This window comes from Salvelinus namaycush, chromosome 29 (assembly GCF_016432855.1).
Source record: "Salvelinus namaycush isolate Seneca chromosome 29, SaNama_1.0, whole genome shotgun sequence".
Classification (NCBI taxonomy): domain Eukaryota; kingdom Metazoa; phylum Chordata; class Actinopteri; order Salmoniformes; family Salmonidae; genus Salvelinus; species Salvelinus namaycush.
In genome coordinates this window covers 11500291-11513661 of record NC_052335.1, presented here as the reverse complement: position 1 = coordinate 11513661, position 13371 = coordinate 11500291, and the positions used below count along the sequence as shown (strand labels likewise).

General features: G+C 42.2%; 1 protein-coding gene across 1 annotated transcript in view; it reads left to right on the top strand.

Moving 5' to 3' along the window:
- The window catches only part of tshr (thyroid stimulating hormone receptor), a 32656-nt gene extending 20097 nt beyond the window's left edge, over nucleotides 1-12559 (top strand). Inside the window, exons 7-12 of the mRNA XM_038968335.1 lie at nucleotides 226-294; nucleotides 2105-2182; nucleotides 4263-4451; nucleotides 9643-9985; nucleotides 10113-10694; nucleotides 10885-12559. Coding sequence (XP_038824263.1) covers nucleotides 226-294; nucleotides 2105-2182; nucleotides 4263-4451; nucleotides 9643-9985; nucleotides 10113-10694; nucleotides 10885-11514 — 1891 coding nt within the window. The 3' untranslated portion in view covers nucleotides 11515-12559. The remainder of the gene's footprint in view (nucleotides 1-225; nucleotides 295-2104; nucleotides 2183-4262; nucleotides 4452-9642; nucleotides 9986-10112; nucleotides 10695-10884) is intronic.
- The last annotated feature ends 812 nt before the right edge of the window (nucleotides 12560-13371 follow it).

Below are 13371 nucleotides of genomic sequence, written 5' to 3'. Positions count from 1 at the left end.
ATGTTACAGAAAATGTTGTAGTGATTTTGGTCACTGAAATGCATACACAGGCAAATCCTCAGCACCAAAATATACATGTTATTCAACAGCTGGAATTGGCATTACTGATTAATAGGACCTGTACAACCAGACAGATTCAGTGGGTTGGTGCATAAAATAACGCAGTTTTGACTTCAGTAAATGTTACTGTTATGAATGTTTTCTGATGTGTTTATTCTCTTACAGGATGTTGTACAGTAATGGCTTCACCGACATTCAACATCATGCTTTCAACGGGACCAAACTGGATGCTGTGTAAGTTATTTTGCTTATATCATTAACACAAAATAATAGAATAGAATGGTATAAAATAGAAAATAACATAATAGAATGGTATAAAATAGAAAATAACATAATATAATAGAAAATAACAGAATAGAATGGTATAGTATAGAAAATAACAGAATAGAAAATAACAGAATAGAATGGTATAGTATAGAAAATAACAGAATAGAAAATAACAGAATAGAATGGTATAGTATAGAAAATAATAGAATAGAATGGTATAAAATAGAAAATAACAGAATAGAATGGTATAGTATAGAAAATAATAGAATAGAATGGTATAAAATAGAAAATAACAGAATAGAATGGTATAGTATAGAAAATAACAGAATAGAAAATAACAGAATAGAATGGTATAGAATAGAAAATAATAGAATAGAAAATGAAATACTGTATTAGTAGCCACCTGCAGCTCTCTGCTTGACCCTGCTGACCCAAAGCCATGCAGGACAAAGCACTGAAGCAGCAAGGATTCTTGTAATGTTGTATTGTTGATGAACTCTTGCTGTTGGAACCAATTACTGTATAAATGGATTGTAACAGTGCTTTGGACTGCCTTAGAGGAAGAGTCTTCTCATAGAGAACCGTACCTCCAGTACTTCTCCATGTTGTTACAGTTATGATATCTTTCACTCTGGCTTAACAATCAGTCATTTCAGACCCCTTCATTTCACCAAAATTAAGTTACTTAGTATTTTGACTGGATTATTATTATTTTTTTTTTTACATCTGGCATTAATATTTCCTTACTCAAAATTACACTATTACGCTACACAAGCAGTAGGATCACGGTTCCATCTGAACTGGTTCTCCCAGACGTGCTTAGAGAGAGGTTAACCTCAGCCTTGATTAGGAAGCCCTAGTTCTCCTGATTTTCTTTTTTTAAGAAGACAATTTCAGGAAGTCTGCATCAAAGCACCAAAGGAAATGTATTTCCCCATAAGGGAACAAAAAGTCTTATTTTGATCTAGATTTCATCTTACTGAGACTAACCTGGATGAATAAAGTTTAAAATTGAAATGTAAAAAAACAATCATTGCTTTCTGTGTCACTACACTGTCCCGATGCACCCCTCCTCCACTCCGACCCCAATATTGTATAAAGACATGTAAACATTACTTACTTACTTTTGTTACTGTTTTCCCTTTAACCCCAAACTTCACCCTCCACCACCCTCCTTTTTGTCACCTCTCTAGCTTTCCCATCAGGATATGAAACATTAATATAGCTCTGACCTCCACCCCATCCCTCCATTTAACCATTCACCCCCAGTAAAACCCTAGCTGGTCCTTATGGAGTTGTAATTAGACCAATGGGCAGTCACTGTAGTCAGTCTTACCACACTGCTGTTTGGGTTGGCACGCACAGAGCGTGCTTAGAGAAAAAAACTGATCCGGGAGTGTGTGTATCGGTGTGTATGTGTGTTTTCTCAGAGCGAGAGCTGATCCCAGAGCTGTAACACCAAGACAAACACTCCCACACACCTTTATTATCAAAATTAGATTTAGGGACTCTACAATATCTATTTTAAAGGTGCAGCGTGTTTCTGAAGTACCTTCTCCGATGGTGGGACGGCTAATTTAAAACAACACTCAGGATAAGACCTGAGTCGTCCGAAGTCAGTGTTACTCCAGGAAGCAGGGTGCATAAACAGTAGAACGTGGTGTGATGTGTATAGTGAAAATATTGTAGCACGTCTCCGAGCTATCAGGATTATTATGGTGATTGAAGTGTGTCGGTTACATTCTTGTTTGCGTGTGCGTGTGTGTTTTCTCTCCAGGTACCTCCATAGGAACAAGCGTCTGACCAAGATGGATGAAAGAACGTTTGCAGGCACTGTTAGTGGCCCAATGCTTCTGTGCGTAATTATTCATCCTTTATTTAACCAGGAAAGTCATATAGAGATGAGCATCCTTTTTTTTCAAGTGAGCCCTGGACAAAAAACTCCTCTCACTGCACTGCCCAACATGTTCAGTTCCTATTCTGAAGTTCTAGTTGCTCAAACTACTTTGAAAGAATGGTACAAATGCATCCAATGTTCCAGTCTTAAATGTCAGTTATTTGTCTTATTAAACAGAGAGATACAGTATGTTCCAATAATGTGATATTAATCAAGAGTGTTTTGCAATGATATGTGATTTATGAGTTGGGTTTGGAACTTTTATAGAGATAGTCCAGAATTATCAGACGATTAAGTATCGAAAATATTCAATAATTACTAGAAAAACAATCCTTTTTACAAAGCCAAATGGGTTCAAATCATAACTTCGGTAATTCATTCATGGCTAAGTTTCTTTCTTTTTGTACCTCTCTATTTTCCCATAAAAGTGGAGAATGAGTGAGAAACATGTCTGGGAGAAACACAGTTCAGAAATCATGAGAATAGCTTAACGACAGCTGGGATTTTGACTGGGAAATCAGACGCAGATTGTGTGTGAGTGTTACAGAAACGTTCAACTTTTCCTTCCCCTCTCTGTTTTGAGAGTCATAGTGGAATTACATATCCCCTTCCCTTTCTGGGGAGTTTGATGCAGAAACCTTACCTCTGTTATCTGTTTTCTGAAGTAGTACTCCTCAAGCTGTAACCTCTTTAATACGTTTTTAATAAGTCAATCTGTTCCCCAGCCTTGTTCAGTACTTCAGAAATGTGGCCTTCCTTCCTACGTTCCTTGACGTAATCACTGACCTGAATTGGTTGGATTGGTGAAAGTAATAAGGTTGTTAACTTGCTTATACCCATTCAATCACGTATCTCTATACTAACCTCACGGGGGGAAAAGGAAGGAAGGATATTTCTAAAGTATTGGAACATGTCTTAGTCCTGGCTGAGTGGTGAGGTCATCCACATGAGGTCATGGCCTAAATATCTCCCAATGACAAAATCAGACCGCCGGCAGGTCTTTGACACACACTATTATTATCCAGTGTTGCTCAATGTTCCACCAGAGAGAGAGAGAGAGAACCAATGTGACAGAAAAATACTCAGCTGCCTCTGGAAAAGAAAGAAAGTGTGATTTAATTTTATGCATTGTTTGGCTTGTGTTTCTGTATATTATTATTATTATTAAATCATTTAGCAGATCATTTCACTGATACACTAGATGAGGAAACATCTTGTTAATGTTTTGTCCCCCACTTGGCCCCTCGAAGGGGGAGTGTAGGTTACACTATGTGCTGATAATACAATCACACAGGATGCTGAAGGAGAAATTGAATACCCAAATGGCACCCTATTCCCTGTGTAGTGCACTACTTTTGACCAGGGCTCCGGTCAAAAGTAGTGCACTATATAGGGAATAGGGTGCCATTTGGGATGTAACCCAGGACTGGATGTGAGCTTGTACTGAGTTGTGACTTTACGTCCCAGTGAGGTTCAGTCTTTGGCATGGCAACGTGGACAATAAAAACAGAATGTTTAATTAGATAAAGACGATGGAAGAGTGGTGGATACTCTTTTGCGGGAACAAGATGTAGGCGTTGTATTTTGCATTCCGTTTCAGAAAGATCGCAAGTCTAACAATTGGGGAATAAATAGGCATTTGACAAAAATGTGTATCCCAGATTTGGAGAATGCACAAAACGGGTAGCCACGCATATCATAACAACTAGAAAGTGGGGAGGTGTTGCTGTCCTAAACAGTACAAAACCATATCTTCACTAGGCTTCATCTGTTGTTAGGCTTTAATGATAGTAATGTCTATGGCCCGTGACATGGCCTATGATTCCAAATACCATTACAGCACTTCTACACACGCGCGCACACACACACATTCCCCAAGGTGACATAATATGTGACCCAAAGCTGTATGAACTCTGTATGACCCCTGTTTAACCTCCAGCTGTCTCCCGTATTCACTGTTCTGAACTCTGTAAGAACCCTCTAGGAGCTCTGTATTACCTCCAGCTGTCACATGTATTCCCTGTGTTTCCTTTTCCAGTGACGTGTCCCTGACGGGGGTGTCGTCCCTCCCCACAGCAGGCCTGGAATCTCTCAGGGAGCTGATGGCCCGCAACGCCTGGAACCTGAAGAAGCTCCCGCCAATCAAAACCTTCAAACACCTGGTTACCGCAGACCTCACCTACCCCTCCCTGTGCTGCGGCTTCAAGAACCTCAAGAAGAAGAGAGGGTGAGATGATGTGTTAACGTTTTTTTATGTCAATCATTGTGAAGCCATTTCCATATTGCGCGGACAATGACGTTTTTCTGGAGATGTGAAAAGGCTGTATCTTGTGTTGATGTCGAGTTGTTGTTGAGCTGTTGTTTCACACGTTTCACACGTTTTATTGTGTACTATATATACAGTTGAAGTCGGAGGTTTATATACACTTAGGTTGGAGTCATTATAACTTGTTTTTCAACCACTCCACAAATGACTTGTTAACAAACTATAGTTTTGGCAAGTCGGTTAGGACATCTACTTTGTGCATGACACAAGTAATTTTTCCAACAATTGTTTACAGACAGATTATTTCACTTATAATTCACTGTATCACAATTCAAGTGGGTCAGAAGTTTACATACACTACGTTGACTGTGCCTTTAAACAGCTTGGAAAATTCCAGAAAATTATGTCATGGCTTTAGAAGCTTCTGATAGGCTAATTGACATCATTTGAGTCAATTGGAGGTGTACCTGTGGATGTATTTCAAGGCCTACCTTCAAACTCAGTGCCTCTTTGCTTGACATCATGGGAAAATCAAAAGAAATCAGCCAAGACCTCAGACAAAAAATTGTAGACCTCCACAAGTCTGGTTCATCCTTGGGAGCAATTCCCGAACGCCTGAGGGTACCACGTTCATCTGTACAAACAATAGTAAGTATAAACACCATGGGACCACACAGCCGTCATACCGCTCAGGAAGGAGACGCGTTCTGTCTCCTAGAGATGAACGTACTTTGGTGCGAAAAGTGCAAATCAATCCCAGAACAACAGCAAAGGACCTTGTGAAAATGTTGGAGGAAACAGGTACAAAGTATCTATATCCACAGTGAAATGAGTCCTATATCGACATAACCTGAAAGGCCGCTCAGCAAGGAAAAAGCCACTGCTCCAAAACCGCCATAAAAAAGCCAGACTGCGGTTTGCAACTGCACATGGGGACAAAGATCGTACTTTTTGGAGAAATGTCCTCTGGTATGATGAAACTAAAATAGAACTGTTTGGCAATAATGACCATCGTTATGTTTGGAGTAAAAGGGGAGGCTTGCAAGCCAAAGAACACCATCCCAACCGTGAGGCACAGGGGTGGCAGCATCATGCTGTGGGGGTGCTTTGCTGCAGGAGGGACTGGTGCACTTCACAAAATAGATGTCATCGTGAGGTAGGAAAATCAGGAAGTTAAAGCTTGGTCGCAAATGGGTCTTCCAAATGGACAATGACCCCAAGCATACTTCCAAAGTTCTTGCAAAATGGCTTAAGGACAACAAAGTCAAGGTATTGGAGTGGCCATCACAAAGCCCTGACCTCAATCCCATAGAAAATGTGTAGGGCAGAACTGAAAAAGCGCGTTTGAGCAAGGAGGCCTACAAACCTGACTCAGTTACACCAGCTCTGTCAGGAGAAATGGGCCAAAATTCACCCAACTTATTGTGGGAAGCTTGTGGAAGGCTACCTGAAACGTTTGACCCAAGTTAAACAATTTAAAGGCAATGCTACCAAATACTAATTGAGTGTATGTAAACTTCTGACCCACCGGGAATTTGATGAAAGAAATAAAAGCTGAACTTTATAATTCTCTCTACTATTATTCTGACATTTCACATTCTTAAAATAAAGTGGTGATCCTAACTGACCTAAGACAGGGAATTTTAACGAGGAATAAATGTCAGGAATTGTAAAAACTGAGTTTAAATGTATTTGGCTAAGGTGTATGTAAACTTCCGACTTCAACTGTATATATATCATATGAGAGAGTGCATTCAGAAAGTATTCAGACCCCTTGACTTTTTCCACTTTTTGTTACGTTGCAGCCTTTTTCTAATATGGATTAAATTGTTTTTCCCTTATCAATCTATACAAAAACAGGTTTCAAAATGTTTGGGGAAATGGAAATATCACATTTACATAAGTATTCAGACCCTTTACTTTCTTGAAGCATCTTTGGCAGCGATTACAGCATCGAGTCTTCTTGGGTATGACGCTACAAGCTTGGCACACCTGTATTTGGGGAGTTTCTGCCATTCTTCTCTACAGATCCCCTCAAGCTCTGTCAGGTTGGATGGGCAGCGTCACTGCACAGCTATTTTCAGGTTTCTCCAGAGATGTTCGATCGGGTTCAAGTCCGGGCTCTGGCTGGGCCACTCAAGGACTTTGTCCCGAAGCCACTCCCGTGTTGTCTTGGCTGTGTACTTAGGGTCGTTGTCCTGTTGGAAGGTGAACCTTCACCCCAGTCTGAGTTCCTGAACGCTGTGGAGCAGGTTTTCATCAAGAATTTCTCTGTACTTTGCTCTATTAATTTATCCATCTCCTGACTAGTCTCCCAGTCCCTGCCGCTGAAAATCATCCCCTCCCTGACCAAGGCCCTTCTCCCCCGATTGCTCAGTTTGGCTGGGCGGCCAGCTGTAGGAATAGTCTTGGTGGTTCCAAACTTTTTCCATTTAAGAATGATAGAGGTCACTGTGTTCTTGGGGAGCTTCAATGCTGCAGAAATGTTTTGGTACCCTTCCACAGATCTGTGCCTCGACTCAATCCTGTCTATGCACTCTACAGACAATTCCTTCGACCTCAAGGCTTGGTTTTTGCTCTGACATGCATTGCAAATGCGGGACCTTATTTAGACAAGTGTGTCCTTTTCCAAATCATGTCCAATCAATTGAATTTACCACAGGTGAACTCCAATGACGTTGTACAAACATCTCAAGGATGATCGATGGAAACAGGATGCACCTGAGCTAAATTTTGAGTCTCATAGCAAAGGGTCTGAATACTTATTTAAATAAGGTATATCTGTTTTTTTCATTTTTTATACATTTGTAAAAACCTGTTTTCACTTTTTCATTATGAGGTATTATTGTGTGTAGATGGAAGAGGAATTTTTATTTATTTAATACATTTTAAAATAAGGCTGTACTGTAACATAACAAAATGTGAAAAAAGGGAAAGGGGCTGAATACTTACAGAATGCATGTATGTATGTGTATATATATATTACTATTTTTTATTTTATTTAACACAACAATACAATACACAGACAATACAAATTTCCGCTCCCACAGTATGTGCTCTGGTCAGTGAGTGCTCTGGTCAGTGAGTGCTCTGGCCAGTATGTGCTCTGGTCAGTAGGTGCTCTGGTCAGGTCAGTATGTGCTTTGGTCAGGTCAGTATGTGCTCTGGTCAGTGAGTGCTCTGGTCAGGTCAGTATGTGCTCTGGTCAGTATGTGCTCTGGTCAGGTCAGTATGTGTTCTGGTCAGTGAGTGCTCTGGTCAGGTCAGTATGTGCTCTGGTCAGTGAGTGCTCTGGCCAGTATGTGCTCTGGTCAGGTCAGTATGTGCTCTGGCCAGTAGGTGCTCTTTTATTTTATTTAACACAACAATACAATACACAGACAATACAAATTTCCGCTCCCACAGTATGTGCTCTGGTCAGTATGTGCTCTGGTCAGTGAGTGCTCTGGCCAGTATGTGCTCTGGTCAGTGGGTGCTCTGGTCAGGTCAGTGAGTGCTCTGGTCAGGTCAGTATGTGCTCTGGTCAGTATGTGCTCTTGTCAGTAGGTGCTCTGGCCAGTAGGTGCTCTGGTCAGGTCAGTATGTGCTCTGGTCAGTGAGTGCTCTGGTCAGGTCAGTATGTGCTCTGGTCAGGTCAGTATGTGCTCTGGCCAGTAGGTGCTCTGGTCAGGTCAGTGAGTGCTCTGGTCAGGTCAGTATGTGCTCTGGTCAGTATGTGCTCTGGCCAGTAGGTGCTCTGGTCAGGTCAGTGAGTGCTCTGGTCAGGTCAGTATGTGCTCTGGTCAGTATGTGCTCTGGTCAGTGAGTGCTCTGGTCAGGTCAATATGTGCTCTGGTCAGTAGGTGCTCTGGTCAGTGAGTGCTCTGGTCAGTGAGTGCTCTGGTCAGTATGTGCTCTGGTCAGCTCAGTAGGTGCTCTGGTCAGTATGTGCTCTGGTCAGCTCAGTAGGTGCTCTGGTCAGTAGGTGCTCTGGTCAGGTCAGTGAGTGCTCTGGTCAGTGGGTGCGCTCGACCCCACCAGCCCCGAGATGTAGGTAAAGGCAAGGCCTGGCCCCCGGTCAAAAATTATTTTCCAAGTGCTGGAAAAACCAAGCCCCACCCGAGACCTGGACGGGCATGGAAGCGAGCGCACCCATAACTACCAGGATCAACACTAACACCACTCACAGCATGAAACCAAACCACAAAACGTAAACTGTGAAACGCAAAACATATAACAATCCCATCTTCACCCCTTATTGGAGGACCTCAAACATTTCTACTGTACATTTGTGTGTAGAATTATTCCAACACTCCACCGTTATGACAGCCACAGATCAACCCATCTTTCCCAATAAATCATCATTCTACCATTTCCTCTCGCAATACATTCCTCCATTCTACCATGGTGTCTCACTAGGGACTTGAGCCATACCATCTGCAACGTTGCCCCAAAAATATACATAAACAAGAGCACAATGATATTTCCCTTTGACTGACTGGTCCTTCCAACGTTTATTTGTCTAGAAGTTTGTAAATGAATGCTGCTTGGCTCCGTTACAACTAGAGACCTGTGAACTCTTTCATTGATGGTTTTGTAAATGAAAATAAAATGATAGAGTGCATTATTAACCCTGAAAGTGTACTGTGGTGTGTATTGCTCTGTCTTGTGTACAGTTACAGTATGATTAATGGCTGTTGAATAGCACAGCTGTAATTCCTCAGTGTGGATGTTGGCTGAGATGAAGTCAACTCTGATGCGTTTACCTATAACGTCTTATTAGGCGGCTTTAATTACCGTCAGTCAACACTGTTATTGTAGGAAGACCAACGTCTAAACACGACTAATGAGCCCCTCAAAACATGAATCCGTTTATCTTCTTTAACTGGGTATGTAAATAATATGATAGCTGGACCCAGGAGTGTATAAAGAGGTATTTTGAAGTAAAGGATTGTAAAGCTGAATGATTTTGTATTTATTTGTTTGCACTCAACTTCAACTTAGTCATTCACAGTTTCATTTGATCAACCTTGCCATGCTCATTACAGACTCAAACTAATTATTTCACCTTCAATTATTCTCAAAGCACCAACGGAAGCAGAAAGTGAAACTCAAAGAAGAACTCGTAGATCTACAGTACACTTTCTACAATGAGTCTCTTTTGACATTGCAGATACCTTGAGTACATCATCTGCAACCTGACAGCTTTCTACGACCAGCATCAAAAGAGATCAGTAGGTCCCCTCAGAGTCCCCTCTCTTCAAGTAGACCCAGCATCGGACACTGCAGCAGACCGGCACCAGAAGAGATCCGTGGGTCCCCTCACAGTCCCATCCCTCCAAGAGGATCCCATGGGGGATGCAGCTGACCCGCAGCCCAGCGAGGTGGGCTTCAGAGATGGGGTGTCCAGAGACACCCAGGGAGATCCCCGGAGAGACTTCCAAAGCAGCCTCCACTACCACGCTTACTTCGGGGGCCAGCCGGATGATGACATGGGCTTCGGGGAGACACTGAAGGTAAAGAGAGACTCGTCAGCAACCAGAGTGTTGCCAGTGCTGAGGGGGGGGGGGGGGGAATAACAAATCAAGGAAAGGAAAAGGATACATTTCTGTGTCTCTGTGATAATCTTATCTTATCTTACAGAACCCCCAGGAGGACACCAGCCAGGACTTCGACAGTCGCTATGACTACGTGGTCTGTGAGGAGGACGAGGAGGTCACCTGCGCCCCTGCGCCGGACGAGTTCAACCCGTGCGAGGACATCATGGGCTTCAGCTTCCTGCGGGTGTCTGTGTGGTTTGTGTCCCTACTGGCTGTTGTAGGCAACATGGTGGCACTTCTAGTCCTCCTCACCTCTCACTACAAGCTCTCCGTCTCCCGCTTCCTCATGTGTCACCTGGCCTTCGCTGACCTCTGCATGGGGATATATCTCCTCCTCATCGCCTCTGTGGACCTTCACACCCGGGCAGAGTACTACAACCACGCCATCGACTGGCAGACAGGGCCGGGCTGCGGGTTAGCGGGGTTCTTTACCGTGTTTGCCAGCGAACTGTCGGTGTATACGCTGACGGTGATCACGCTAGAGAGGTGGTATGCGATAACGTTCGCCATGAGGCTGGACAGGAAGTTGCGTCTGCCCCATGCAGCTGCTGTGATGTTGGCTGGATGGTTGTTCTGCCTCCTCCTAGCGATGCTCCCCCTAGTGGGGGTTAGTAGTTACCAGAAGGTCAGTATTTATCTATTTCTTAATATTAATTTATTTGATTCTGTGATTGATTGTGTTACAAAACCAATTAGCCAGTCTACGGTAAGCCTAGGACCCCGTAGACCTGCAATAGTAGCCATAGCAGTGGGCTGGCTAATCGGTTTTGTAACGATTGATTGATGGATTATTTATTTTATCTTTATTTAACTAGGTCAGTATCTGCCTACCCATGGACACGCAGTCCACCGTGGCCCAGGTGTACATTGTCTCAGTCCTTATCCTCAACATCCTGGCATTTCTGGTCATCTGTGCCTGTTACATCAAGATCTACTGCACTGTCCACAACCCGCACTACCGGTCCGGCTCCAAAGACACCAACATCGCCAAACGCATGGCCGTCCTTATCTTCACCGACTTCCTGTGTATGGCGCCCATCTCTTTCTACGCCATGTCGGCGGTTCTGGACCGGCCTCTCATCACTGTATCCAACTCCAAGATCCTGCTGGTGCTCTTCTACCCTCTCAACTCCTGTGCCAACCCCTTCCTGTACGCCATCTTCACCAAGGCCTTCAGGGGGGATGTCTTTATCCTGCTCAGTAAGGTGGGGTTGTGCCAGCGCCGGGCACAGCTCTTCAGAGGGCAGACGGTCAGTTCGAAGGGTAGCAGTGGGGTATGTCACCAGGTCCGGAGAGGTAAGAAGAGAGACAAAAACGAGAAGGGAACAGGAGGACCAGAGGAGGTACCCATCCACCTGCAGGATCGTTCTGGGTCTGGTCAAACCTACCTCCAACCCACCTCCCAGCAACCCAGTCCGGAGGACAACTGTAGCCTGTATACATGAACTCAAACCTAGCCTGGGGAGATCAAAGAGTACTGTGATGGTGCCAGTGGTGGTTTGGTTGGAGAGAGGAGAGGAGCCACAGTGAAATCAAAACTGGAAGTGGATTGAACTGTTAAGATATTTTACAGCAAGCCAGACTTTTTTCAGAACCTTTTCGCACGTTTGACTGTTTTCACAATTTCTGCTGTGATTTTTGTTGTTGTTGCAATTAATATACTGACTGTCAAGGAATATTACGTGAGATATCCTGGTTGATTGCAGCAAAACTTCGTTAGGAAATGATCCTATTTCGGTCGTTGTTAATTCTAAAGATTTAATTGGGTGTTGAAACTGTCAGCTGTACTGTATCTGAAAACAAAGTTGATTTACACCTTTGTTTAAATTGTAGATGAACTAAAGCTGGTCCCCCCAAAAAATATCTCCTCGATCAATGTTTTATCACATTTAGCAAATAAATCTACCCCGTTTTCTTGTGAACTTTAAATCCATGATTATTCATACATACCAGACAAAAAAAGGGACATGTTTTTTTTACACTAAGAGCTAAATGAAGACATTATGAACTTTGAGAGGTCTGCAATATGATATTTGATTTCTCAAACGTCAGACCTATGAAATGAAGAGATTCCTTAGAGACTCCTGGATATTGTCCTGGTACTGTATTACAGATCAGCCTGCAGGTCCAGGGTGATTAGAAACTAGACCTAACTTCAGACAGGGAAATACTGCATCCCTTAATGTTGCGCAATGTGTATACTGTATAGAAATGAGAAGAGTAATCCACGTACAAAGACATAAAATGCAAAACTTTGTTGTGATACTGCATCTTTTTAGTGTGCCTTTAAAAATGTTAATTAACAAACCAGCTACATAAAGGAAGTGAGAAAATGTGTTAATCGTCACATGGCATCAATCTATAGAAGGAGCCATAATGTGAAAACCAGACATGAGTGTTTTTACCGAACCGTTCTCTTTGAAAAGTATCTACAGCGTAAGTGATTTGGTTTTGCCCCAAATGTATATTACATTCCAGAGATACATTAAACATTTGTCTACTTATTTTTCTTCTTCTCGTGGTCCTATTTAATGTTGCTACTGAACTGATCCAAATAAACATGTAAAGAATTTCCAGAAATACATCCCAACCCCCGAAACCAATATATATTTCCATTCTTAAGAGGATATAAGTGACTTTTCAGACAATCAGAGAAGATGCAACCAGACCTGGGTTCAAATACTATTTCAATTACTTTCACATACATTCCGATGTATGTATTCAGATATATTTTATTTGAAAAGACAAGTTGTTGAATATTTTAATACATTTGGAAATACACTTAAAGTATTTGAAAATACACTTACTCATACACATTCCTTGCACTTAACCCAGGTATTTTAAAATAGTCTCAAATACAATTGGTAGACTACTTGGTTTTTATACATAACCATTCAAATACTCTAATAAAAGTACTTGTTTTGGGCTGTGTATTTGAAAATACTCCAATACACAGAAAAAAATATTTTCAATACCAGATACTCAAATACACATGTATTTGAACCCAGGTCTGGATAAAACCGTGCCTTGCTAGAAAAACATAGGAAAAACACAAACATACAAAAAAAAAGCAAGATAGCTGTTGCTATAGTGAGATATTGGAGCTTTCTGCCAATGACCGCCCGCTTGACATCTGGATAGCATTTGAACTGCACTGTGACACTTTCAGAGAAATGCAGACAGCTAGGGAATTAACTTTCCTGGAAAAAGGGATCATTTCCTATTATGTTTTTATTTTCTCTCTTGCATCAGGCCAAAGTGATATGCAACTCTTCCGTTCAGCTAAATAAAGGTTCTTGGCC